Source organism: Macaca nemestrina, chromosome 12, assembly GCF_043159975.1.
Source record: "Macaca nemestrina isolate mMacNem1 chromosome 12, mMacNem.hap1, whole genome shotgun sequence".
Classification (NCBI taxonomy): Eukaryota; Metazoa; Chordata; class Mammalia; order Primates; family Cercopithecidae; genus Macaca; species Macaca nemestrina.
Window position 1 is genome coordinate 1148199 of NC_092136.1, and position 27477 is coordinate 1175675.

At 64.7% G+C, this 27477-nt stretch overlaps 1 protein-coding gene across 1 annotated transcript in view; it reads left to right on the plus strand.

Annotated features, from left to right (window-relative positions):
* The first annotated feature begins 1257 nt into the window (after window positions 1-1257).
* LOC105469835 (mucin 5B, oligomeric mucus/gel-forming) overlaps window positions 1258-27477 on the plus strand; it is a 40966-nt gene continuing 14746 nt past the window's right edge. The window contains exons 1-34 of the mRNA XM_071075878.1: window positions 1258-1327; window positions 3844-3900; window positions 4362-4433; window positions 4772-5033; window positions 5184-5298; window positions 5461-5551; window positions 5827-5933; window positions 6912-7113; window positions 7504-7629; window positions 8025-8142; window positions 8289-8427; window positions 8771-8881; window positions 9274-9343; window positions 9764-9901; window positions 10308-10472; window positions 10751-10845; window positions 10948-11074; window positions 11325-11580; window positions 12089-12144; window positions 12519-12619; window positions 12859-13010; window positions 13450-13588; window positions 13668-13778; window positions 14753-14929; window positions 15292-15531; window positions 17329-17485; window positions 17896-18024; window positions 18256-18400; window positions 18502-18545; window positions 18635-18832; window positions 19311-20996; window positions 21432-23006; window positions 23181-26759; window positions 26934-27417. Of these exons, the coding sequence (XP_070931979.1) occupies window positions 1258-1327; window positions 3844-3900; window positions 4362-4433; window positions 4772-5033; window positions 5184-5298; window positions 5461-5551; window positions 5827-5933; window positions 6912-7113; window positions 7504-7629; window positions 8025-8142; window positions 8289-8427; window positions 8771-8881; window positions 9274-9343; window positions 9764-9901; window positions 10308-10472; window positions 10751-10845; window positions 10948-11074; window positions 11325-11580; window positions 12089-12144; window positions 12519-12619; window positions 12859-13010; window positions 13450-13588; window positions 13668-13778; window positions 14753-14929; window positions 15292-15531; window positions 17329-17485; window positions 17896-18024; window positions 18256-18400; window positions 18502-18545; window positions 18635-18832; window positions 19311-20996; window positions 21432-23006; window positions 23181-26759; window positions 26934-27417 (11294 nt within the window). The remainder of the gene's footprint in view (window positions 1328-3843; window positions 3901-4361; window positions 4434-4771; window positions 5034-5183; window positions 5299-5460; window positions 5552-5826; window positions 5934-6911; window positions 7114-7503; window positions 7630-8024; window positions 8143-8288; window positions 8428-8770; window positions 8882-9273; window positions 9344-9763; window positions 9902-10307; window positions 10473-10750; window positions 10846-10947; window positions 11075-11324; window positions 11581-12088; window positions 12145-12518; window positions 12620-12858; window positions 13011-13449; window positions 13589-13667; window positions 13779-14752; window positions 14930-15291; window positions 15532-17328; window positions 17486-17895; window positions 18025-18255; window positions 18401-18501; window positions 18546-18634; window positions 18833-19310; window positions 20997-21431; window positions 23007-23180; window positions 26760-26933; window positions 27418-27477) is intronic.

Genomic DNA, 27477 nt, shown 5'->3' on the forward strand with positions numbered 1-27477 from the left:
TTACGCAAACAAAACAACAGACCTGGAGGCCAACCTAGGGTCCCCGTGGGGTCGGACGAGGTCACACCACCCGACCTGGTGCTTCCCGGAAACCTAGGGTCCATGTCACGGAGCGTTCAGGACGCTGGTGGCCAGGGAGCCAGAGGGTGGGAGCGTCTCAAGTGCAGGGCACACGGGCAGGAGGCGTTTGCAGGAGGTGTTTGCAGCGCGGACGGAGTGTCCTGTAGATGACACTGTCTGCCCTGTAGATGACGTTGGTCGGGGAGGTGTACCACGTGGCCCCAGGGAAGCCCACCCAGCCCCAGTGTGAGGTGCTAGGCTTCCGCGGCTCCCACCTGGGGCAGGCTGAGGACCCTGGGCAGGTCCAGGACCTCCAGGAGCCGCTGCTTCCTCAACCCTGCCAAGGTTAATGAGGGGCCCAGAGTGAGGTGGAGGCCAAATGGGACTCAGGGCTGGAGCCTCTGGCCTGGCTGGACCAGGGCTGGCATTGGACAAGCACGGCTGACTCCCGATGTGCATGGCCAGGGGACACTCTGGGCTTCAGTTTCCCCTTGAACATGAACCTTGAAACAGATGAGCCCAGAGACCTCCCATGGTCTTCAAGGGGTTCTGGTCAGCTGGGCTGGGATCTCCAGAAATGGGGCCTCCTCCAGGGACCCCCACAAGCCACCCAGCCTGAGCATCCTGGCCACGTGCACGCCTAAGCTGAGCAGGAGCCTCCCGGCCTTCCCGCTGGCTGAGCAGTGGCCGGAGAGGAGCTCCAGCCTCGTGGGCCCTCCCTGGGCCTCGGGCACCCATGGTGAGCGGCTGGGGGAGCTGCCCAGAGGCTGGGGTTCCCTCCCAGTGGAGCGGAGTGGGGCTGAGTGTGAGACAGGCTGGCTGACCACCGTTTCCAGGGACCCTGTGCCCAAGGCCAGCCCTGCCCTCCAGCAGCTTTGCCATCTAGGAAGGTGCCAGGCGGGACGGGCCCTTCTCCTCTCCCTTCCGATTCTCAGAAGCTGCTGGGGGTGGGGGCGTCCTGGGCCTCAGGGCACAGAGCTGCAAATCCTTCCTGATCCAGGCCTCTCCCCTGCCACAGCCCCTCCCCGAGAGCAAACACACGTGGCTGGCGCGGGAAAGAGCAGGGTGCCCTGCGTGGCCTGGCCTGGCTTGGGGCCAACACTCCCTGCTACATAAGCTGGGGCCCCCAGGGGAGCAAGCACCCGGCCCAGTTCCCTCCCTGCCCGTCCGCGCCCCCCACCTGTGCCAGTCCCCAGGATGGGTGCCCTGAGCACATGCCGGACGCTGGTGTTGGCTCTGGCGGCCGTGCTCCTGGTGCAGCAGGCAGGTAAGAGCCCCCCGACTCAGCCCCCTCTAGGATGCCGTCTTCACGGTGGGGATCTCTGCAGGCCGCTTGCCTGGGAGATTCTCCTGCAGAGTGGACGGGCAGATCCCCTAGGATCCCGAGTGTCCTGGATGGGACCCTATGTGTCCCCAACACAGAGCTCGATAGGACCCTACGTGTCCCCAGCACAGAGCTCCCTGGCCCCATGGGCCCACAGTGTCAGGGAACTCAGGGACTGGCTTGGATGGGATGTCCAGGGGAAGTTGGGCCCCTGACTGCAGGGCAAGGACCCTGGGAGACCACTGAAAGGGTCTTGGTCTTGGGGGTGAGACAGGAGTGGGCAATGGGGGAGGGGGCCACGGCTGCGGGTCTCTCTGGAGCCCTGTGAGGCCCAGGCATCACAGTAAGCAGGGGTGGGCTTAGTGTGGGCCCCTGCCCAGGACCGGCTTTGCCCTTCACGACCAGCCTGGGGATCACAGCTGGCAGGGCATGTGAGGGCACCACCCTCAAGGGTTGCACAGCCAGCCGCGAGAGCCCTGGCCTCAACCCACGCGTGACTCCCACAGGTCATCTGCGGGCATCTCAGGCCGCACGGGCTGCCTGGCTCTCAGCCAAGCATTTTCCCTCGTCTGCCATCTCTTGGCCAGAGCCGCAGCTTTAATACTTACTGTCAACAGAGAAAGATGCGGCCCCAGGGGCCACCTGGAGACACCCAGCCGGGCTGGCCAAGAGGCAGCTGCAGTCCCTCCCTGCCCTGCTGTCCACCCCCTCCCAAGCTTGGGGTCTGGGCTGGGCAGGCGAGGCTCCCCGGGGGCTCTCTCTGTCTGTGGAAGGGAGGCTGGGTGGTCAGCAGGGCTGGAGGTAGGCGGCTTCCCCCAGGGGCTCCCAGCCTGGGCCCGGGGGGAGCTGCCTCTGACCACAAGGTTTGGGTGCTGGTTTGACCAGAATAGCCACATCCTTGCATCTAGTTCTTCCAGGCCATGCAGCCTGGGCTCCCCTCACCCGAGCAGGCAGGGCCCAGGGACTGTCAGCCCCCACGTCCTCTGGTCCTCCATGCACATCCAAGTTGGGGAGATCAAGCCCTCGGCAGGGACTGTGCTTTAGTCACAAGATGCACGTCCTATGGCCGGGGCAAGGCGGGCCCTGCACAGAGCGGCTTCACGTTAGGGGACACACCCCAGAGTGATGGGAGGGCTGGTGGCGGGCACTTCTCTGGCCTCAAGATGGAGGCCCAGGTGGCCCAGTCCAAAGAGGGCATGGCATGGGGCAGATGACCAAGGGCGGTCAGCCTGGGTGGGGAGGGGCTGCCTGGGTGGGGAAGGGCTGCCTGGGGCTGGGCAGGGGCTGCTGGGGTGGGGAGGGGCTCCCTGGGATAGGGAGGGGCTGCCTGGGGTGGGCGCCAGTGCGTGGGAGTGGCTGAGTGGGCCGGCACACGTGGGCAGGGCTGTGGGCTGGGGGTTGGGGTGGAGGACACAGGGAGCGGCTGGCCTTCTGGGAAAGGCAGTCAACCTGGACCTCTGGAGGCGGCCCCTGCTGTGGTTCCCAGATGTCAGCAGGACCTGACTGGAAAAGCCAGGCAGGGCCAGGCCAGAGCGCAGACCACAGGGGCCAGCCCCTCGCTGAGCCCTGACCGTGCTGTGGGGGCTGGGGCCTCACCTCCCGCCTCCCCAGGAAGCACAGGTTTGGGCTGGGCCATCTCAGATCAGGCTCCAGGGAGGAGCTCTGGGGCCCGGTGAAGGGGGCACCCCAACCCAAACCGAGCAGACAATGGCCTGGGGGCCAAGGGGCCAGGGGGCCTCAGAGTCCTGGGGGTTGGAGCTGCCTCTTCCCAGGCTCTCAGCCCAGAGTCCAGCCTCCATGGGACTGGTGGGTGAGGCCTTGCCCGGAGGCGGTGGTCAGCCTGGGGGACCTTGGCGCCATCCCAGTATCTACAGCCTCACAGCCCTGAGGCCTGCCCCCACCCCGCCCCACTCGCCCGGACTTAGGGATCGAAACTGGTTCTGGGCTTAGGTTTCTGCTAAGTCACGCCTGGAAGGTTCCAAGTGTGTCCTCCCAACAAAGCTGGCCTTTGTCCTTCTCCAGGGGATGTGTGGGATGAGGCGGAATCCCCCCTTGGGCGGCCAACGCCTTTTCCTGATTCCATTTTCTCCCCCATCACTTCAGAAGGAGGCACCATCCCCGCATGTCAGTTGGGGAGGGCTGGGGTCTCTGGACAGATACAGGTCGTGCTGGGGGCAGCTCAGGGCTCCCTGCTGGAAGCTTCCATCCCACAGGCTTTCCATAGCATTGAGTGGCGGGGGAGGCATCTGTGGTTGACGGTTGCGGTGGCCTGAGCGGCTGGGGAGGAGTCCCGGCCTTGGCCAGAGTGTGCCGTGCGGGTGACCCTGCAGAGCGTGGAGACCGTCACCGTGGACCCCACATGAGGCTGCCGCACCAGGGATGTGGCCGGGTCCATGGTCAGGTTCGTGGCCGGCAGCCACATCTGGTTCCTCACTGACTCCCATCCCCTCTTCCCACAGAGACCCAGGGCCCTGCAGAGCCGAGCTGGGGCAGTGCAGGGCACACCACAGATGGCGGTACGTGGCCAGGCTCGGGTGGGGGGTTCCTGACCAGGCTGGAGGTGCTGGGATTTGGGCTGGGGCAGACAGAGTCCTCTCCGAGCAGCCATGCGTCCGACAGAGAGCCTCCCTGGGTCCCCTGCCCAGGACAATGCCCGGCACCTGAGGCGGAGCTGGACGCTCCAAAGAAGAGGAAAGTGCAAAGCAGAGAGACGTGCACACACACACGCACACACGTGCAGGCACACATGCGCCCACACTTGCACCAGCACACACACGTGTGCACACAGGCCAAAACACAAGGCAGCAGTGTTTGTGAGCAGACAGGGCCAAGGGTGAAGGGGCTGCCTTGCCCCCAGCCCATCAGTTTCGGGCTCCCCTTCAACTCTGGTGGCTGGTGAGGAGGGTGGGACCTGGGGAGGGTGTCTCTGCTGCCCCTTCCCGGCCACGTTCCTGGGATGACCGGCCTTCGCCCACAGGTGCCCCGATGGCCTCGCCCACCCGGCGTGTGAGCTTTGTTCCACCCGTCACTGTCTTCCCCAGCCTGAGCCGTAAGCAGACGCCGTCCCTGCCGGCTGGGAAGGGGGTGTTTGCCAGCCCCAAAGGTGGGGGCCCAGATCTAGGGGTGCAGCTGCCACCAGGTGGGGCCATTGGGCCAGACCCAGAGTCCTCCCTCTGGGCGGTCTCCTGATCACTGGCCGCCCTGGGGGATGGGGACGGGTCAGGGGTCTTCGAGCGAAACAGAGGCAGCCCAGGGTGAACCAGGCAGGGCACAGCCAGCAGCCGACCATGGGCTTTTCTGCTCCAAAAACCAGGGCACCTCAGCCCAGGGGAGGCTACCCCGTGGGGGGCTGGCATGGGGGTGGGCCTCATCCCACGCTCCCCACAGCCCTGAACCCGGCACACAACGGGCGGGTGTGCAGCACCTGGGGCGACTTCCACTACAAGACCTTCGATGGTGACGTCTTCCGCTTCCCCGGCCTCTGCAACTACGTGTTCTCCGAGCACTGCGGCGCCGCCTATGAGGACTTCAACGTCCAGCTACGCAGAGGCCTGGTGGGCTCCAGGCCTGTGGTCACCCGTGTTGTCATCAAGGCCCAGGGGCTGGTGCTAGAGGCGTCCAATGGCTCTGTCCTCGTCAACGGGCAGCGGTGAGCCGGCCACCCTGGGGAGAGGCGAGGGCCGGGCCACGTGGTGTGACCTCCCCACACGGCCGTGTCTGACCTGGGCCAGGGCTGGGCTGGGGTTGGGCGGGCGGGCAGGCAGCCGGGGCCCAGGGAGAGACCCAGCTGTCTGTGCAGGGAGGAGCTGCCTTACAGCCGCACTGGGCTCCTGGTGGAGCAGAGCGGGGACTACGTCAAGGTCAGCATCCGGCTGGTCCTGACCTTCCTGTGGAATGGAGAGGACAGTGCCCTGGTGAGGAAGCCCTCTCGTCCCTTGCCCCTCCAGGCCTGGCCACAAAACCCCCACAGGGGTCGAGGGATGCCTCCCTGGGCTTGGGGTCCCAGGGCTTGGGGCAGGTTGCCAGTGGGGGGATCAGAAGTCCTGAGGCTGGAGCTGCTCCTCCCCTACCCTCAGCTGGAGCTGGACCCCAAATACGCCAACCAGACCTGTGGCCTGTGCGGGGACTTCAACAGCCTCCCAGCCTTCAACGAGTTCTATGCCCACAGTGAGTGCCACCTGGGCGAGGGGGCGGTGACCGATTATGTCAGCCAGCCAAGGGTCACAGTCCCATGGAGGCTGGGAGGGGTGGAGTGGGGACCGGGCACCGGGCAGGGAGGGGTCACAAGGGCTGTGCCCTACATGGTGGGAGGAGCGCCCCTCGGGCACATCGGGCCCTAGGCAGGAGTGGGAGGCCTCTGGCCTGGGCTCAGGAAGTGGGAGCCCATACCCTGTCCCCAGGATCCCCTCAGAGCCACCACACTCCTACTTTCTTCCCGGCAGACGCCAGACTGACCCCGCTCCAGTTTGGGAACCTGCAGAAGTTGGATGGGCCCACGGAGCAGTGCCCGGACCCGCTGCCCTTGCCAGCCAGCAACTGCACAGATGAGGTGAGTTTCCCCCCAGCCCCCAGCTTCTGGGCAGGGACGGCCTCCAGAGGTGAGCCCCTCGCTCCTGGGCAGGGACGGCCTCCAGGTCCAGGGGGAGCCAGGCCGAGGTCTGAGGAACGTTCCCAGCTGGAAGAGAGATGGTGGCGTTGGAGGGAGGCCTGGCAGCCACCCTCTGTGGGCTCAGTTCCACGGTACACACTGTCCAAGTGTGGTGATGTGTGTGTTCCTCAGGCCACGCGTGTGACAAGCTGTGCGAGCAAATATAGGCCCGTGCTGCACGGGCTGGGCTGAGGGTGGGTACTTGGGGAGCCTGAAGCCAGCTCTTCCCACCAGCAGGGGGACTCAGAAGGGGCCTGGAGGCTCCAGGATCCCTAAATCAGCAGAATCTCTGAGCCTAAATTGGGCATTGAATGACAGCAGCAGCCCCTCTGGGAGCTGGGCCCCACGGCCGGCAGCCCGGGGCCTGGGAAGGGACGACACTCAGCACTGGACTGCCCTGAACTTGCCAGGCTACCGGGAGAGGCAGGGCCTCCACCTCCCCTCCTTGGCTCTGCCTCCTGGGGCGGGGCCTGCACCTGCCCTCCTTGGCTCTGCCTCCTGGGGCGGGGCCTGCACCTCCCCTCCTTGGCTCCGCCTCCTGGGGCAGGGTCTGCACCTTTCTTCAGAGAGGCGGGGCCTCCACCTCCCCTCCTTGGCTCCGCCTCCTGGGGCGGGGTCTGCACCTTTCTCGAGCGCTCACTCCGTGGGCAGCCACATCCCAGGTAGGGGATTCAGAGTCATGGGTCACCCCCCAAGGGCCAAGCAGAGCTCTGCACCGGCAGCTACACGGCCACAGTGGGTGGAAGGGATGGGGCTGGGTACAAGAAACCCCGATGAGGAGAGGGCTTCCCAGCCTGGCCTGCCATGGGTCCTGTTCCAGCACTGTGGCAGCCCCCATGGAGGGCAGGGGTGACCAGCCTGGCCCACTGTGCTCCCCAGGAAGGCATTTGCCACCACACCCTGCTGGGGCCGGCCTTTGCGGAGTGCCACGCACTGGTGGACACTGCCCCGTACCTGGCTGCCTGCGCCCAGGACCTGTGCCGCTGCCCCACCTGCCCGTGCGCCACCTTTGTGGAATACTCACGCCAGTGCGCCCACGCGGGGGGCCAGCCGCAGAACTGGAGGCGCCCTGAGCTCTGCTGTGAGTGCTCCCAGGGCCTTTGCCAAGGATTGCGCTGGAGAGAAGGGGCAGGGGGAGCGCTTTGGGGGCCATAGGCGGGTGGGGAGGCCTGGGGGACAGGGATGGAGGGCAAAGGACACACCCCAGGCATAGTGGGCAGAGGCCACCCCAGGACCCCAGGAGGGGATGGTGCCTCCGAGGGCTGCAGGAGAAGAAGAGGCTGTGCAGGTGGCGGGGACTGGGACCGGAGGGAGGAGCTGCCATGATGAGGGGCATCAGGGCCACCCTGAGGCCCAGCTCTGGCTTCTTTGGACTTGGCGGCAAGTGGAAGGCGGTGGAAGGTGGCTGGGGCTGACCACGCGGGCAATACAGGGCCCTTCCCCTGGCCCAGCTCCGCCTCCTTTTGTGCAGCCCGGACCTGCCCCGTCAACATGCAGCACCAGGAGTGTGGCTCACCTTGCGTGGACACCTGCTCCAACCCCCAGCGCGCACAGCTCTGCGAAGACCACTGCGTGGACGGCTGCTTCTGCCCCCCAGGCAGGTCTCTCGTGCCCTGGGCCCCCTCAGGGGGCTTTCAGGTCCCTGTTCCCAGCCCCGCCCCCAGCCTCATCAGGCCTGGAAGCAGAGCCCCTCATGCCAGAGGGTCCCACCAGAGGGCCCAGGGTGGGAAGGGCACTGGCTGGGAGGGTGCCGGAAGACCCGACGATGCGTGGAGGGAGGCAGAGCAGTGCCATGAGCCAGTTGGGTCTGGTAGGGAAACTGAGGCCCAGAGGTGCTTGGTGTTCATCCAAGTGGGTGGGGCTCAGGGCAGGGGTGGTGTCCTGGAGCAGGAGTTCCTCCCCGAGGGAGGTGGCTTGTCCCCAAGGCTGGGGTCTTCTGACCTTGGTGTCCCCCGTGCATGGGCCGGTCCTGCCTCACGCCCTGCCCCACAGGCATGGTGCTGGATGATGTCACGCACTCTGGCTGCCTGCCCCTCGGGCAGTGCCCCTGCACCCACGGCGGCCGCACCTACAGCCCGGGCGCCTCCGTCAACACCACCTGCAGCTCCTGGTACCTATGAACCCACCAACCTCTGCCTGGGGTGGGGTGTGGAGCTCCTGGTGTGCACCTGCCAGCCTCTGCCTGGGGTGGGGGTGTGGAGGGTGGAGCCCACCTCCTCCTGACATGTCTGTTCTGCTCATGGCCTCCCTCCCCAGCACCTGCTCTGGGGGGCTGTGGCAGTGCCAGGACCTGCCGTGCCCTGGCACCTGCTCCGTGCAGGGCGGGGCCCACATCACCACCTACGATGAGAAACTTTACGACCTGCATGGCGACTGCAGCTACGTTCTGTCCAAGGTCTGGGCACAGGGCTGGGTCTTCGGACACCCAGGTCCTCCCGGGATCCTCACACCCCTTCCGCCCAGGGGAGGCCTCCACGATGGTCATAGAAGGCCGGATGTTCCTGCTGGGGGGAAGCCCTGGGTCCCCATGATGGTCATAGAGGGGTGGTTCTCCCTGCTGAGCATCACAGGGCCAAGAAGCCCCCAGGCCCTGAGACAAGCTGCTGGGAGGTGACCAGAGGTGCCAAGGGACACCTCCTCACAGAGCCACATCCCCCACATGGGCGTCCCCAGCACGCTTTTGGGGGGCCCCCACATCATCGAGCCAGGCCCAATGCACGCGTGGGTCCTTCCCCCAGAAATGTGCTGATGGCAGCTTCACCGTGCTGGCCGAACTGCGGAAGTGTGGACTGACGGACAACGAGAACTGCCTGAAGGCCGTGACGCTCAGCCTGGACGGCGGGGACACGGTGAGTTACTTTTAGCATGGACGGCGGGGACACGGTAAGGGCCTGGCTGGGGCCCTAGGCTGGGACAGGAAGGGGCGTGCGAAGATGTGCAGGGAGTGAGCACGGTCAGGTCCCCCCTCCCGCCCCGAGGTGGGGTCCCCCCTCCCGCCCTCAGGTCAGGTCCCCCCTCCAGCCCCAAAGTCAGGTCCCCCCTCCAGCCCCAAAGTCAGGTCCCCCCTCCAGCTCCAAGGTCAGGCCCTCCTGGGAGGGAAATGAAGAGCCCACCGCAGGTCCAGGCCTGAGCTTCTTGTGGGCTGTCCCCAGTGGGGGCCCCTGGGCAGGCCACCCCCTCATTTGAGAGTCGGGAACAGGTTCCTCCGCAGAGCTGACCTCCTGCCCGCCTCCTCCCACAGGCCATCCGGGTCCAGGCAGACGGCAGCGTGTTCCTCAACTCCATCTACACGCAGCTGCCCCTGTCGGCAGGTACGTGGCTCTCCCAGGATGGTTGGGCCGGGTGGCGCCTCCTAGCAGGGGCAGCTCCCACGATCTGGGCAGTGTCCACTCCATCCCCTGCTAGCTCTCCGTGGCCTTGGGCAGCTCCAAGAGCTTCCTGTGCTCGGTTTCTCATCTGCAGAGTGGGAATGCCAGGCTCCCATCCAGGTAGCTGTGGGGAACCCACATCCAGCTCACTCAGTCCCACTCTGTCGGGGAGCCTAGAGTCTCCACCTGAGCCGGCTTGGTGGCCACAGGCCTGGGACAGGGAGCATGAGGGCTCCTGGCCACTCCTGGGTCTCATTCCCGGGTCTCAGTGGGGTGGCCCGGCCCACTGGATGCCCTGCCCCTCCAATCTGGCCAGATCTGGCCCTGCACCCCTGACCGGCCTCTCTCCCACACTCCCGGCAGCCAACATCACCCTGTTCACACCCTCGAGCTTCTTCATCGTAGTGCACACAGGCCTCGGGCTGCAGCTGCTGGTGCAGCTGGTGCCGCTCATGCAGGTGTTTGTCAGGCTGGACCCCGCCCACCAGGGCCAGATGTGCGGTGAGGCTGGGCAGGAGCCTTCGGGGACAGGGCCAGTGGGGACGGGGCCTGGACTAGCGCCAGGCTGCAGGGAGGGGCAGGCAGAGGCGGGCAGGGGACAAGGGAGAGGGCTGCTCCCAGAGCATGGCGGAGACCCTGGCGCCGCCAGCACAGGACGCCAACATCTGACTGGCGGCCCCGGAAGCAACCAGCCGGGAGGATGGAGCGGGCAGCCCTGCCCTGGCTCAGGCCAGCTTTGCACAGGGGCTGCCCCCCACTGGGGCTTATCTGCAGAGGGTTCTGGAAGCAGAATCCTGGGACAGAGCTCCCAGCCGTTCCACCCTGTGTGGTGCCTGGAGGGATGGCAGGGGCGGGAGCCGGGTGGGCCCAACCGCGGCTGCTGACATCCCCCAACCCTGGCTCGCAGGCCTGTGTGGGAACTTCAACCAGAACCAGGCTGACGACTTTGCAGCCCTCAGTGGGGTGGTGGAGGCCACAGGCGCAGCCTTCGCCAACACCTGGAAGGCCCAGGCTGCCTGCGCCAATGCCAGGAACAGCTTTGAGGACCCCTGCTCCCTCAGTGTGGAGAATGGTACTCCTGGCCCCCACCCCCACAGTCACCCCAGGCTCAAGTGCCACCTAGCACCTTCCTGTCCCCTGGGCCACGGGTGGGATTGGGGACCCCATGGAGGCGGGTGGGAGGCATCGGGACGAGGTGCTTGGGACCAGGCGGCCAGAATCCCCCAAGGCGCGGCAGGTAAGCCCCAAATTCCAGCTCACTGTTCCCCAGGCTGAGGGGGTGCAGGCCTGTGTGTTGGGGGTGTGGGCTTTGTGGCAGGGCATGGAGATGGGGCCGGGTCTTCCCCACAGAGAACTACGCCCGGCACTGGTGCTCACGCCTGACTGACCCCACCGGCTCCTTCTCGCGCTGCCACTCCGTCATCAACCCCAAGCCCTTCCACTCGGTAAGAGGCCGTGAGGCCAGATCCCTACCCCTGGGTGGGATGGGTGGGGGATCCCTGGCGGGCTGGGGTCCCTGACGCCCCGACGCCCGCCCACCTCCGCAGAACTGCCTGTTTGACACCTGCAACTGTGAGCGGAGCGAGGACTGCCTGTGCGCCGCGCTGTCCTCCTATGTGCACGCCTGTGCCGCCAAGGGCGTGCAGCTCAGCGGCTGGAGGGACGGCGTCTGCAGTGAGTGCCTGCACTGGAGGGGGGATGTGTCCACGCTGCGTGGGGTGCGGGGGACCCTGGCCGGCAGCAGCCGTCACTCACACGGTTCTCAGCCCAGAGCTTTGTGCCTCCTCATCCCAGCCTCGCAAGAACCTTGTATCCTTGCGATCACCACATCACAGACAGGGATGCTGAGTTGAAGATGGGGTGGGCGGGGGCTGGCCAGGCTGCTCAGCCGCTGACCTGTCCTCCCTGGCCCCACCGACCATAGCCAAGTACATGCAGAACTGCCCCAAGTCCCAGAGCTATGCCTACGTGGTGGACGCCTGCCAGCCGACTTGCCGAGGCCTGAGTGAGGCCGACGTCACCTGCAGCGTTTCCTTTGTGCCTGTGGACGGCTGCACCTGCCCCACGGGCACCTTCCTCAATGACGCGGGCGCCTGTGTGCCCGCCCGGGAGTGCCCCTGCTACGTTCACGGCACCGTGCTGGCTCCTGGAGAGGTCGTGCACGACGAAGGCGCTGTGTGGTAAGGGGCTGGGCAGGGGGGAAAGCAGGTCCCTGAGTGCTCCTCAAAGCCACCTCCCGCCCTCCCCGAAGGCTTCTGTGCCTCCCCACGAGGGTTCTGAGACACGAGGGGCCAGGCTGGGGAGGGCGGCGCAGGGTGGACCCAGCACATTCTAAAGAGAAAATTCCCGGCTGGGAAAGAGGCCAGGAGTGGAGGTGGCCCTGGGAGGACGCCTGCTGGCTGTTCTCAGCTGGGTCCAAACAGCAGCCCCTGCCAGGAAAGGTGGGTGGCCCCCACTCCCACCCTGGGTTCAAAGGCTGCTGCTAACCGCAGGGTCCTGGCTGCTTTGTCGCCCACCTGTGTGTATTTACCCACGCGCCTCCCAGCGAACAGTGGCAGGCACTGTCCGGTCTCACGAGGAGGAAGCCAGGCTGGGGAGGCCCAGCGCTCTGTGGGTGCTCAGGAGCCTGGGGGTGGGGTCTGTGGGGTGAGGGCGGCAGGTCCAGGCCGGGCCGTCCATCTCTTGTAGTTCGTGTGAGGGTGGGAAGCTGAGCTGCCTGGGAGCCTCTCTGCAGAAAAGCACAGGTAAATGGCACCCCGCCCCACACTGCCCAGCCCCGCCCCGCCCCGCCCAGCCCCGCCCCACCACGCACAGCCACGCACAGCCCCGCCCCGACTCGCCCCGACTCGCCCCACCCCACCTGAGCCCTGCCGGACCAGGTCAGTCCTCACCTGGGCTCTGCCACAGGCACCCATGCCCCGACACGCCAGGGACAGAGGAGCCAATGGGTCTCTGCCCCGCAGTGTGGCCGGGGTGTCCTGGGGTTGGGGGCTGCAGGTTTCATGGAAGCTTTGGCTCGGGGGCTGCTAGCTTGGCCAGCAGGACAGGCTCAGGGCTGCCCAGGGTCAGTCGAGGGCTGCCCTTCCCCAGAACCCCTCCCACCAAGCTCTGCCCCCAGGGTGTGTGGCCCCCATGGTGTACCTGAACTGCAGCAACAGCTTGGCGGGCACCCCTGGGGCCGAGTGCCTCCGGAGCTGCCACACGCTGGACGTGGGCTGTGTGAGTTCCTGGCCCCGGCTGTCCCGTGCTTCAGGGAGGGGTGGGCAGGGAAGGGGTCCCAGCTTTCCCAGCTCCCGAGCCCAGGGATCTGGTGGTCCTGGAGACACTTACCTACCCGGAAGCTCCGCCCCGGCCCGTGAATTGCCCTGGGGGCCACTGGGTGCGCCTGTCCCAGAGGGTGAGTGGCATCTGCCTACCCTGGTGTCCGGCCCTGACTGGTACCTGCCTGGGCCTCACAGTTCAGCACACACTGCGTGTCCGGCTGTGTCTGTCCCCCGGGGCTGGTGTCAGATGGGAGTGGGGGCTGCATCGCCGAGGAGGACTGCCCCTGCGTGCACAACGAGGCCACCTACAAGCCTGGAGACACCATCAGGGTCGACTGCAACACCTGGTGGGTCGTGGGTCCCTCGGAGGCAGCGGGCAGGGAGGGCAGCGGGCGGGGAGGGAAGGGCTCAGGGAGGGCAGTGGGTGGGGAGGGCAGCGGGCGGGGAGGGAAGGGAGCAGGGAGGGCAGTGGGTGGGGAGGGCAGGGGGCCAGCTGGCCAGGGCAAGATGGGGTCGTAACAGGAGACAGAGTTGCTGGGAAAGCCATGGGCCGTCCTGTGCGTCCTCTGGAAGGTGGCCTAGGGCCAGTGGTGCTACCAGGAGCCTGGTGAGGCTGCGTGCCCTGCATTCACAGTGGGGAACGCCACCCCTTCCACCGAGGACGGGTCAGACTGGGCCTGGGGAGGCTGAGGCCGTGTGCTGACCTGCACAGGCCTGGGTGCTGGGTCTCAGGAAGGCCAGGAGGGCAGGCCCCTGTGAGCAGGCACCGTCCCTGGCCCCTCGCAGCACCTGCAGGAACCGGAGGTGGGAGTGCAGCCACCGGCTCTGCCTGGGCACCTGCGTGGCCTACGGGGATGGCCACTTCATCACCTTTGATGGCGAGCGTTACAGCTTTGAAGGCAGTTGCGAGTACATCCTGGCCCAGGTACGCCGCCCCCTCGCCCGCTCCTGCAGGCTGGGCATGCTCCGGCCCGCGGCCAGCAGCTTGTCTCTTCCTGGCCCAGGACTACTGTGGGGACGACGCCACCCACGGGACCTTCCGCATCGTCACCGAGAACATCCCCTGTGGGACCACCGGCACCACCTGCTCCAAGGCCATCAAGCTCTTCGTGGAGGTGAGAGCGGCCCCGGCTGTGAGCCCCCTGACCCTGCAGCCAGCGAGCCGGCCCCCAGGGAAGCTTCGTGAGGCTTCAGCTGCACCCACAGGTTCTCAGCAGTGTCCTGGCCCCGGGATGCTGTTCCAAACAGCCACAAACCAGGGGGCTTAGACAACAGAAATGCATTCTCAGTCCTGGAGCCGGAAGTCAGAGATCCAGGCGGGTAGGACCACGCTCCCTGTTGAGGGTCTGAGGAGGTCCTTCCTGCCTCTCCCAGCTTCATGGGCTGCAGGCGTCCCTGGGCTGCGGCTGCCTGTGACCTCCCGCTGTGTCTGTGTCTGTCTTCTCTTTTTGTTTTTGTTTTTCTCTTCTGTCTCTTGTAAGGACACTGGTCCTTGGATTTAGGGCCCCCCAGGTAGTCCAGGACGACCTCATTTCAAGATGCTTCACTCAATCCCATCTGCAGAGACGCTTTCTCCCAATGAGGCCCCAGGCCGAGGTTCTGGGACTTTGTATGTGGACAGACATTTTCAGGAGCCACCATTCACCCTGCCACACCCAGAGACACCCACCCCAGCAAAGGGGGGCCAGAGCTCCCCGAGAGAAAGAGCCACTGGCCGGGACACTCCCTGCACATGGCGAGAGGGGCTGAGGACCACAGCGGATCGGGGAGGCTGGCGTGAGGGTGTGGGGGCTGCATGCAGGGCTGGATAGGGAGCAGGGTGGGGTGGAGCCGGCCCACTGCGGCCTCTGCTGCTCCCGTGCGGCCCCAGCGTTCCCAGGCAGCCCCTGTTCCCAGCACTTCCTGGCCAGCCTCTTGCCAAACCTCCGCTGAGGGTCTCGTGGACCCAGCTCGTTCCTAATGACAGCCCCTTGTGCCAAGAGCCCGTCCGCACCTGCAGGGCCCTGTACTGGGTGGGGCATCCCTGGGTCTCAGGCCCCTCCCCGGGGGCCACAGGGTCAGCTTCTGGCCGCCTCTGCCTCCCCTGCAGAGCTACGAGCTGATCCTCCAGGAGGGCGCCTTTAAGGCAGTGGCGAGGGGGCCGGGCGGGGACCCGCCCTACAAGATCCGCTACATGGGGATCTTCCTGGTCATCGAGACCCGCGGGATGGCCGTGTCCTGGGACCGGAAGACCAGTGTGTTCATCCGACTGCACCAGGACTACAAGGTGAGCTCGGGCCGTGAACTCCTCGGCCCTGGAGGACCCTCTCACAGCAAGAGAAACCCCAGTGCCTGGTGGGGCCTGTGGGACTCACTGACCTGTGGGTACATGAGCCTGGCTGGTGAGGGCCCTGCCTGTGGCCTCCACAGTGGGCAGAGGGTTTTACAGGGGAGCAGGTGCCACCCAGCAGCCCACGCACGGACCCACTGCACACCTGTCCCCTGCAAGTTCACCGGGCACTGCCTGGGGAACCGGCTGCCCTCCCTCCATCCCCCGAGGGCTCTGGACCCCAGGGCAGGCTCTGTGCTGCCTCCCACGGGTGCCTGTGGCCCCAGCTCCAGGGCCCCACTTTCTTGCTGCCTCTGCAGGGCAGGGTCTGCGGCCTGTGCGGGAACTTCGACGACCATGCCATCAATGACTTTGCCACGCGTAGCCGGTCCGTGGTGGGGGACGCGCTGGAGTTTGGGAACAGTTGGAAGCTCTCCCCGTCCTGCCCAGACGCCCTGGCGCCGAAGGACCCCTGCACGGCCAACCCCTTCCGCAAGTCCTGGGCCCAGAAGCAGTGCAGCATCCTCCACGGTCCTACCTTCGCCGCCTGCCGCTCCCAGGTGGGGCTCTGGTCTTGGCAGGCAGGGTCTGGTGGGGACGGCAGCTGCTTCCTTCCCGCCGAGAACTGGGTCTTCTGGGCACACAGCAGGGCTCCAAGGAGGGTCTGACCATGTCCCACGGCACACGGTCCTGGATGTCAGGTCCCAAGTCTGGATCTCTCATCAGCCCCGCACCTGTGCCTCCTGCCCCTGGCACGAAGCCATCTCGGCTGTTTCCCAGCCACTCCCTTGACCACAGCCTCAGCCGCACCCAGAGGCTCTCAGGGAGGGGTAGCCCTCGATGTGGCCCCAGCCACCCTCCTCTGTGATCCCTAGACCTGCCCAATCCTCAGCACAAACTGGAACGCCAGCCTGGCTCCCCGCCCAGCCCGGGAGGAATCACAGATCAGCCTTAAGCAGAGACTTCCAAAAAGCAGTTTCCTGACTGGGCGCAGCGGCTCACGCCTGTAATCCCAGCACTTTGAGAGGCTGAGGCAGGTGGATCGCCTGAGGTCAGGGGTTCGAGACCAGCCTGGCCAACATGGTGAAACCCTGTCTCTACTAAAAATACAAAAATTAGATGGGTGTGGTGGTGGGTGCCTATAATCCCAGCTACTCGGGAGGCTGAGGCAGGAGAATCACTTGAACCCGGGAGGAGGACGTTGCAGTGAGCCGAGATCGCGCCACTGCACACCAGCCTGAGCAAAAAGAGTGAGACTCTGTTTCAAAACAAAACACCAAAAAACCAAAAAGCAGTTTCCTGTCATCTTAAGGAAGACTTGAGTGCCCACTTAGGCACACAGCATGGCGGTTAGGAGCTGAGGTGAGGGGCTGGCATAGGGGCAGCAGTGAGCACACTCGCTCGTGGGAGGCCCTGAAGATTCTCACGTTGGCCGCCGCTTGCCCTCTTGAGAAGGCAGCTGGTGTCCCCTTGGAAGGTCCTGTGGCCTGACAAAGCTGAGCCAGGTTCAGATGGGGCCTGGAAGGGGTGTGGGCTGCCTCAAGGAAGCAGGCAGCTCCCAATGGTCAGGACAGGTTCACAGCTCAGCCCCCTACGTGGCTGGTCTGGAAAGGAAGTGCACCTTCCTTAGTGCACGTTCACTGGGTGCCTGGAAGAGCCTGGCATGTTCTGGGCTCACCCCAGTGACCCCTCGTCACCCCAGGGGATAAGGCCGACCCTCATAGAGCTTCGAGAGGAGACAGCAGTGTGGTGGGCACTGGGTGGTTGGATGCTCGGACTTGGAGGGCCCTGGGTGGGGGTCACCATGGGGTTGGGTCGGCTGGAGGGAAGGCCCCCAAGTGGAAAGGAGGCCAGTACAACTGCAGCGGAGGGAGGTGGGGGTGAGGGCAGAGGGTGAGCAGGGGTGCTATCCTCCACGTGGGTTTGAAACCTGTGGGTCACATGACCAGATCCACGTGATAGAAACATCCAAAGAGCACATGTGAAGGCAGGCAGATGGACAGGTGCACAGGTGGGCATATGGGCAGGTGCACAGGTGGGCAGGTGGACAGATGGGCAGATGGGCAGGTGCACAGGTGGGCATATGGGCAGGTGCATAGGTGGGCAGGTGTACAGTTGGGCAGGTGGGCAGGGATATAGCTGGAAAAGGGCACAGGTGGGCTGGAGAAGTGGTGCTGGGGCAGCTCCGATTTGGGGCATGCTCTGAGGTATTCCAGGACCCAGGAGTCAGGGAGCTCAGAGAGCTGCCATGGGGGGTGTTGAAATACAAATGGTTCCAGCAATTGGCCCTGGGCCAGCCGCCCCCTGGCGGGGGGGTACCTTGGCCCAGCTGAGCTGCACCTTGGCCTCACCCCCAGGTTGACTCCACCAAGTACTACGAGGCCTGCGTGAACGACGCATGTGCCTGTGACTCGGGTGGTGACTGCGAGTGTTTCTGCACGGCTGTGGCTGCCTACGCCCAGGCTTGCCACGACGCGGGCCTGTGTGTGTCCTGGCGGACTCCGGACACCTGCCGTGAGTCGGGCTCTGTCCGTGGTGCTGAAGGGTGGAGCACCCTGGGCGGGGGAGGAGGTGTGGCAGCCTCTGTAGGTGCATTGACCTGGGCCTGAGCCGCACACAGACATCCAACACGCATGTGCCTCCATGTGAGTGCACACGTTCCTATGCACAGAGACAGACCTGTGCAAAACCACCAGACAGGTCACCCCAGCACGAGATGGCTCCTGGGGGACAGGAGTTCCAAGGGCAGGGCTGGGGAGTGAGGGGAAGGTGAGGCACCACCTGGCCCAAGACCCTGCATGTCAGGGACAAGCCTGGGTCTGGCCCTGGGGACACCAGCCCCCACACCCGGGGTGGGGGCTGCCCTTCACAACAAGGGTGAGGGCCGGTGGGCGCCTCCTTAACCTCCGCCCTCTGTGCCCCAGCTTTGTTCTGTGACTTCTACAACCCACACGGGGGCTGTGAGTGGCACTACCAGCCCTGCGGGGCACCCTGCCTAAAAACCTGCCGGAACCCCAGTGGGCACTGCCTGGTGGACCTGCCTGGCCTGGAAGGTGAGGGGAACCTTTCTTGGATGGAGCCTCCTATCCTTGGGGTCCCGAGTGTATGTGGGGGGCCGGGGTTCCCCAGGGACGGGGTGTAGGCTCCCTTAAACTGTACAATGCAAGCCTTGGGGGCAGGCCCCTGCTGGCTGGTAGGGGGCGGCTACTCCCTACAGCATGGCGCCCCTGGCTGGAGAGACCTAAGGGCCCTGGTGAGTCTTCTGCTCACTCTGCCGGCCCTAGGCTGCTACCCGACGTGCCCACCCAGCCAGCCCTTCTTCAATGAGGACCAGATGAAGTGCGTGGCCCAGTGTGGCTGCTACGACAGGGATGGAAACTACTATGACGTTGGCGCAAGAGTCCCCACAGCAGAGAACTGCCAGAGCTGGTGAGGGGGTGGGGAGTGGGCGGCGCTGGGGGTGCAGGGCTGGGGAGCAGGCCCCTCAGGCTGCCCCCCAGGCCCTCAGCTCACCTCTCCCCCACCCCCAGTAACTGCACGCCCAGTGGCATCCAGTGCGCTCACAGCCTTGAGGGTAAGGAAGGGCCAGGGGGGTGGGGGAGTGGTGAGGGCCGGGGCCAGGGGCTCGAAGGCACCGGGTGACTCTGCCGGGTCCATCCCCAGCCTGCACCTGCACCTATGAGGACAGGACCTACGGCTACCAGGACGTCATCTACAACACCACCGATGGGCTTGGTGCCTGTTTGATCGCCATCTGTGGAAGCAACGGCACCATAGTCAGGAAGGCTGTGGCATGTCCTGGAACTCCGGCCACAACGCCATTCACCTTCACCACTAGCTGGGTCCCCCACTCCACGACAAGTAAGCCCTGCCTGGCTCTCCTGAGGCCCGGTCATGTCTGGGTGACAAGGAGGGAACCCCTGGGCTCTTGATGCAGGTGCCCTGAATGGTAGCAACAGTCCCAATCCACTGACCTGCCGAGCTCTGTCTAGGGGTGCAGAGCCCCCACAACACCCTCCGTGTCTTCAGGGGCTCCCCAGGAAGCCTCTGCACGATGATTGATGGGATAACCCAGGGGGGCAGTAAAGCTTTCCCAGACTCCGTCCCATCCCTCAGCATGGCCTATCCCAGCTGGCCGACTCCCTCAAGGCCAGGCTGCCAGGCTCCAGTCCCTCATATAGAAACGGCTCTAACCAAGGCTAAGGCAGGCACCTGGGGTCCCCAGTATCCCACAGGGGCAGGGCCAGCCCTGGGACAAGGGTCCTCTGGGGCCCCTCCACCTTGTGAGGCCAGGACTGGAGGATGCTGAGCCAGGACCCCTCTCCCACACCCCTTGCAGGCCCGGCCCTCCCAGTCTCCACTGTGTGTGTCCGCGAGGTCTGCCGCTGGTCCAGCTGGTACAACGGGCACCACCCAGAGCCTGGTCTGGGAGGCGGAGACTTCGAGACATTTGAAAACCTGAGGCAGAGAGGGTACCAGGTGTGCCCTGTGCCAGCCGACATCGAGTGCCGGGCAGGGCAGCTTCCCGACATGCCACTGGGAGAGCTGGGCCAGCAGGTGGACTGTGACCGCGTGAGGGGGCTGATGTGCGCCAACAGCCAGCAGAGCCCCCCGCTCTGTCACGACTATGAGCTGCGGGTTCTCTGCTGTGAATACGTGCCCTGTGGCCCCTCCCTGGCCCCAGGCACCAGCCCCCAGCCCTCCCTCAGTGCCAGCACGGAGCCTGCTGTGCCTACCCCTACCCAGACCACAGCAACCGAAAAGACCACCCTGTGGGTGATCCCGAGCATCCGGTCAACAGCAGCCCTCACCTCACAGACTGGGTCCAGCTCAGGCCCCACGACGGTCACCTCCCTGGCCCCAGGTACCACCATCTGCCAGCCCCGGTGTCAGTGGACAGAGTGGTTTGATGAGGACTACCCCAAGTCTGAACAACTTGGAGGGGACGTTGAGTCCTACGATAAGATCAGGGCTGCAGGAGGGCACTTATGTGAGCAGCCTAAGGACATAGAGTGCCAGGCCGAGAGCTTCCCCAACTGGCCCCTGGCTCAGGTAGGGCAGAAGGTGCACTGTGACGTCCGCTTCGGCCTGGTGTGCAGGAACTGGGAGCAGGAGGGCATATTCAAGATGTGCTACAACTACAGGATCCGGGTCCTGTGCTGCAGCGCCGACCACTGCAGGGGACGAGCCACGACCCCACCACCGGCCACATCGCTGGAGACGGCCACCACCACCACCACCACCCAGGTCCTGTTCTCAACGCTGCAGTCAACGAGTAGCCTGGGGGTGACCAGCACCACAGCAGTCCCCACCCTCTCAAAAGGACTGACATCCCCCAGATACACGGGCACCCTTGGTACAGCCACCACAGGAGGCCCCACGGTTCCTGCAGGCTCCACAGAACCCACTGTCCCAGGGGTGGCCACATCCAACCTTCCAACACACTCAGTCCTGCCAGGGACCACGGGGAGTTCGGGCACATGGCGTCCCTCACAGCCACCCACGCCAGCCCCAACGACAATGGCAACCTCCAGAGCTCACCTGACAGGCACAGCCAGCTCCAGCTCCAAACAGCCGCTGACCACGAGCCTGGCGCCGACACTCTCGAGCGAACTGTTCACCTCTCAGGCCGAGACCAGCACCCCCAGGACAGAGACGACACTGAGCCGCTTGACTGAGACCACCACTAGCCAGAGCACTACCCGCTGTCAACCGAAGTGTGAGTGGACAGAGTGGTTTGACGTGGACTTCCCAACCTCAGGGGTCGCAGGCGGGGACATGGAAACTTTTGAAAACATCAGGGCTGCTGGGGGCAAGATGTGCTGGGCACCAAAGAGCATAGAGTGCCGGGCGGAGAACTACCCCGAGGTAAGCATCGACCAGATCGGGCAGGTGCTGACCTGCAGCCTGGAGACGGGGCTAATCTGCAAGAATGAGGACCAGACAGGCAGGTTCAACATGTGCTTCAACTACAATGTGCGTGTGCTCTGCTGTGACGACTACAGCCACTGCCCCCGCACAGCCGCCCCCACGCCCACCTCCTCCACACAGGCACCCAGACTCACCTCCATGGGGGCCACCAGCCCCACAGTGACTGCCTCCACAGCCATTGCAACCTGGAGCACCAAGTCACCAGCAGTAACAGGATCCTCAACTCTGGCCACCACTCAAACAGCCATGCCCTCCTCCACTCCGGGGACCACTGCGATCCTCACAGAGCTGACCACTACAGCCATCACAACAGCGGCCACGGAATCCACAGCCATCCCCTCCTCCACTCCGGGAACCACCTGGATCCTCACAGAGCCAACCACTACAGCCATCACAACAGTGGTCACGGGCTCCACTGCCATCCCTTCCTCCACCCCAGGGACTACTCAAATCACCAAAGTGTTTCCCACCACAACTGCAACGACTGAAGCCACTGGCTCCACAGCCAACCCCTCCTCCACCCCAGGGACCACCGGCTCCACAGCCACCTCCTCCTCCACTCCTGGGACCACCTGGATCCTCACAGAGCCAACCACAACATTGACCACGACTGTGGCCACCAGCTCCACAGTCACCCCCTCCTCCACCCCAGCAACTGCTGCCACCTCAGAATTGCTGACCACCATGGCCACGAAACCCACAGCCACTGGCTCCAAAGTCACTCCCTCCACCAGTCCAGGGACTGCACCCACCCTTCCAGTTGTGCTAACAAGCACAGCCACCACACCCACAGCTACCAGCTTTACAGCCATCCCGTCCTCCTCCCTGAGAACCACTTGGAACCTCACAGCACAGACCACCACACCAACGGCCACCCTGTCCACAGCCCACGCCTCCTCCACTCCAAGGACCACCCACCCCTCCACAGCGCTAACCACCACAGCCACCACAACCCAGGCCACTGGCTCCACGGCCACCCTCCTCACCTCAGAAGTGCTGACCACCATGGCCATCACCACAAGCTCCACAGCCACCCCCTCCTCCAGCCCAGGGACTGCAAGCACCCTTACAGCACTTATCACCACAACCACCACACCCAAAACCAGCGGCTACACAGTGACCCCCTCCTCCATCCCAGGGACCACCCACACCCCCACAGTGCTGACCAACACCACCACAATTGTGGCCACTGGCTCTATGGCAACACCCTCCTCTAGCCCACAGACCACTGGTACTCCCCCAGCACTGGCCACCACGGGCACGACAATCACGGCCACAGGCTCCACCACCACCCTCTCCTCCACTCCAGGAACAACTCCCATCTCCCCAGTGCTGACCACCACGGCCACCACACCTGCAGCCACCAGCACCACAGTGGCTCCCTCCTCTGCCCTAGGGACCACCCATACACCCCCAGTGCTGTCCACCACGGCCACCACACATGGGCAATCCCAGCTCCCTGAGAGTCCCCGCACGGTACCCACAGCCCGGACTTCCACGGCCACCTCGGGCACCACCCACATCACAGAGCCATCGACGGTGACTTCCCACACCCCAGTAGAAACCACCGGTACCAACCCACACTCAAATTCAGCCCTGTCCAGTCCTCACACTCACAGCAGAACCACTGAGTCACCCCTTTCTCCAGGGAAGACCACCCCGGGCCTCACCACGGCCACCTCCAGGACCACGGCCACGGCCACAACCAGCAAGACCCACACCTCGACCCTGCTGCCCAGCAGCCCCACATCGGCCCCCACGACCCCGGTGGTGTCCACAGGCTGTGAGCCCCAGTGTGCCTGGTCAGACTGGCTGGACTACAGCTACCCCATGTCGGGGACCTCTGGTGGGGACTTGGAGACCTACTCTAACATCCGTGCGGCTGGAGGGGCCGTCTGTGAGCAGCCCCTGGGCCTTGAGTGCCGCGCCCAGGCCCAGCCTGGTGTGCCCCTGCAGGAGTTGGGCCAGGTCGTGGAATGCAGCCTGGACTTCGGCTTGGTCTGCAGGAACCGTCAGCAGGTGGGGAAGTTCAAGATGTGCTTCAACTATGAAATCCGTGTGTTCTGCTGCAACTACGGCCGCTGCCCCAGCACCCCGGCCACCAGCTCCACGGCCACACCCTCCTCCACTCTGGGGTCAACCTGGATTCTCACAGAGCCAACCACTACAGCCATCACAACAGTGGCCACGGGCTCCACGACCATCCCCTCCTCCACTCCAAGGACCACCGTGATTCTCACAGAGCCAACCACTACAGCCATCACAACAGTGGTCACGGGCTCCACAGCCATCCCCTCCTCTACCCCAGGGACCACCTGGATCCTCACAGAGCCAAGCACCACAGCCACCATAACTGTGGCCACCGGCTCCACGGCCGCCTCCTCCTCCACTCCTGGGACCACCTGGATCCTCACAGAGCCAACCACAACATTGACCACGACTGTGGCCACCAGCTCCACAGTCACCCCCTCCTCCACCCCAGCAACTGCTGCCACCTCAGAATTGCTGACCACCATAGCCACGAAACCCACAGCCACTGGCTCCAAAGCCACTCCCTCCACCAGTCCAGGGACTGCATCCACCCTTCCTGTTGTGCTGACAAGCACAGCCACCACACCCACAGCTACCAGCTTTACAGCCATCCCGTCCTCCTCCCTGAGAACCACTTGGAACCTCACAGCACAGACTACCACACCAACGGCCACCCTGTCCACAGCCCACGCCTCCTCCACTCCAAGGACCACCCACACCTCCACAGCGCTAACCACCATGGCCACTACAACCCAGGCCACTGGCTCTACGGCCACCCTTCTCACCTCAGAAACAGCTCACACCTCTAAAGTGCTGACCACCATGGCCATCACCACAAGCTCCACAGCCACCCCCTCCTCCAGCCCAGGGACTGCAAGCACCCTTACAGCACTTATCACCACAACCACCACACCCAAAACCAGCGGCTACACAGTGACCCCCTCCTCCATCCCAGGGACCACCCACATCCCCACAGTGCTGACCAACACCACCACAACTGTGGCCACGGGCTCTATGGCAACACCCACCTCTAGCCCACAGACCGCTGGTACACCCCCAGCACTGGCCACCACGGGCACGACAATCACGGCCACAGGCTCCACCACCACCCTCTCCTCCACTCCAGGGACAACTCCCATCTCCCCAGTGCTGACCACCACGGCCACCACACCTGCAGCCACCAGCACCACAGTGGCTCCCTCCTCTGCCCTAGGGACCACCCATACACCCCCAGTGCTGTCCACCACGGCCACCACACATGGACGATCCCAGCTCCCCGAGAGTCCCCGCACGGTACCCACAGCCCGGACTTCCGTGGCCACCTCGGGCACCACCCACATCACAGAGCCATCCACGGTGACTTCCCACACCCCAGTAGGAACCACCGGTACCAACCCACACTCGACTCCAGCCCCGTCCAGACCTCACACTCACAGCAGAACCACTGAGTCACCCCTTTCTCCAGGGAAGACCATCCCAGGCCTCACCACGGCCACCTCCAGGACCACGGCCACGGCCACAACCAGGGAGACCCGCACCTCGACCCTGCTGCCCAGCAGCCCCACATCGGCCCCCACGACCCCGGTGGTGTCCACAGGCTGTGAGCCCCAGTGTGCCTGGTCAGACTGGCTGGACTACAGCTACCCCATGTCGGGGCCCTCTGGCGGGGACTTGGAGACCTACTCCAACATCCGTGCGGCTGGAGGGGCCGTCTGTGAGCAGCCCCTGGGCCTCGAGTGCCGCGCCCAGGCCCAGCCTGGTGTCCCCCTGCGGGAGTTGGGCCAGGTCGTGGAATGCAGCCTGGACTTCGGCTTGGTTTGCAGGAACCGTCAGCAGGTGGGGAAGTTCAAGATGTGCTTCAACTACGAAATCCGTGTGTTCTGCTGCAACTACGGCCGCTGCCCCAGCACCCCGGCCACCAGCTCCATGGCCACGCCCTCCTCCACTCTGGGGTCAACCTGGATTCTCACAGAGCCAACCACTACAGCCATCACAACAGTGGCCACGGGCTCCACGACCATCCCCTCCTCCACTCCAGGGACCACCGCGATCCTCACAGAGCCAACCACTACAGCCATCACAACAGTGGTCACGGGCTCCACAGCCATCCCCTCCTCTACCCCAGGGACCACTTGGATCCTCACAGAGCCAAGTACCACAGCCACCATAACTGTGGCCACTGGCTCCACGGCCGCCTCCTCCTCCACTCCTGGGACCACCTGGATCCTCACAGAGCCAACCACAACATTGACCACGACTGTGGCCACCGGCTCCACAGTAACCCCCTCCTCCACCCCAGCAACTGCTGCCACCTCAGAATTGCTGACCACCATAGCCACGAAACCCACAGCCACTGGCTCCAAAGCCACTCCCTCCACCAGTCCAGGGACTGCATCCACCCTTCCTGTTGTGCTGACAAGCACAGCCACCACACCCACAGCTACCAGCTTTACAGCCATCCCGTCCTCCTCCCTGAGAACCACTTGGAACCTCACCGCACCAACGGCCACCCTGTCCACAGCCCACGCCTCCTCCACTCCAAGGACCACCCACACCTCCACAGCGCTAACCACCACGGCCACCACAACCCAGGCCACTGGCTCCACGGCCACCCTCCTAACCTCAGAAACAGCTCACACCTCTAAAGTGCTGACCACCATGGCCATCACCACAAGCTCCACAGCCACCCCCTCCTCCAGCCCAGGGACTGCAAGCACCCTTACAGCACTTATCACCACAAACACCACACCCACAACCAGCGGCTACACAGTGACCCCCTCCTCCATCCCAGGGACCACCCACACCCCCAGAGTGCTGACCAACACCACCACAACCGTGGCCACTGGCTCTATGGCAACACCCTCCTCTAGCCTACAGACCACTGGTACTCCCCCAGCACTGGCCACCACGGGCACGACAATCACGGCCACAAGCTCCACCACCACCCCCTCCTCCACTCCAGGGACAACTCCCATCTCCCCAGTGCTGACCACCACGGCCACCACACCTGCAGCCACCAGCACCACAGTGGCTCCCTCCTCTGCCCTAGGGACCACCCATACACCCCCAGTGCTGTCCACCACGGCCACCACACATGGACGATCCCAGCTCCCCGAGAGTCCCCGCACGGTACCCACAGCCCGGACTTCCATGGCCACCTCGGGCACCACCCACATCACAGAGCCATCCACGGTGACTTCCCACACCCCAGTAGGAACCACCGGTACCACCCCACACTCGACTCCAGCCCTGTCCAGTCCTCACACTCACAGCAGAACCACTGAGTCACCCCTTTCTCCAGGGAAGACCACCCCGGGCCTCACCACGGCCACCTCCAGGACCACGGCCACAGCCACAACCAGCGAGACCCACACCTCGACCCTGCTGCCCAGCAGCCCCACATCGGCCCCCACGACCCCGGTGGTGTCCACGGGCTGTGAGCCCCAGTGTGCCTGGTCAGACTGGCTGGACTACAGCTACCCCATGTCGGGGCCCTCTGGCGGGGACTTGGAGACCTACTCCAACATCCGTGCGGCTGGAGGGGCCGTCTGTGAGCAGCCCCTGGGCCTCGAGTGCCGCGCCCAGGCCCAGCCTAGTGTCCCCCTGCGGGAGTTGGGCCAGGTCGTGGAATGCAGCCTGGACTTCGGCTTGGTTTGCAGGAACCGTCAGCAGGTGGGGAAGTTCAAGATGTGCTTCAACTACGAAATCCGTGTGTTCTGCTGCAACTACGGCCGCTGTCCCAGCACCCCGGCCACCAGCTCCACGGCCACACCCTCCTCCACTCTGGGGTCAACCTGGATTCTCACAGAGCCAACCACTACAGCCATCACAACAGCGGCCACGGGATCCACAGCCATCCCCTCCTCCACTCCAGGGACCACCGCGATCCTCACAGAGCCAACCACTGCAGCCATCACAACAGTGGTCACGGGCTCCACAGCCATCCCCTCCTCCACTCCAGGGACTACTCAAATTACTGAAGTTTTTCCCACCACAACCGCAATGACTGCAGCCACTGGCTCCACGGCCAACCCCTCCTCCACCCCAGGAACCACCTGGATCCTCACAGAGCCAAGCACCACAGCCACCATAACTGTGGCCACTGGCTCCACGGCCACACCCTCCTCCACTCCAGCATCAACCTGGATTCTCACAGAGTCGACCACTACAGCCATCACAACAGTGGCCACAGGCTCCATGGCCACGCCTTCCTCCACTCAGGGGACGACCGGGAGCCTCACAGAACCAACCAACACTGCCACCATAACTGTGGCCACCAGGTCCACAGCCATGCCCTCCTCCACTCCAGGGACAACCTCCATCCTCACAGAGCCGACCACTACAGCCATTACAACAGTGGCCACGGGCTCCACGGCCACACCCTCCTCCACTCCGGGGACGGCCAGCATCTTCACAGAGCCAACCACCACTGCCACCATAACTGTGGCCACTGGCTCCACGGCCATCCCCTCCTCCACTCCAGGGATGACCTCAATCCTCACAGAGCCAACCACTACAGCCATCACAACAGTGGCCACAGGCTC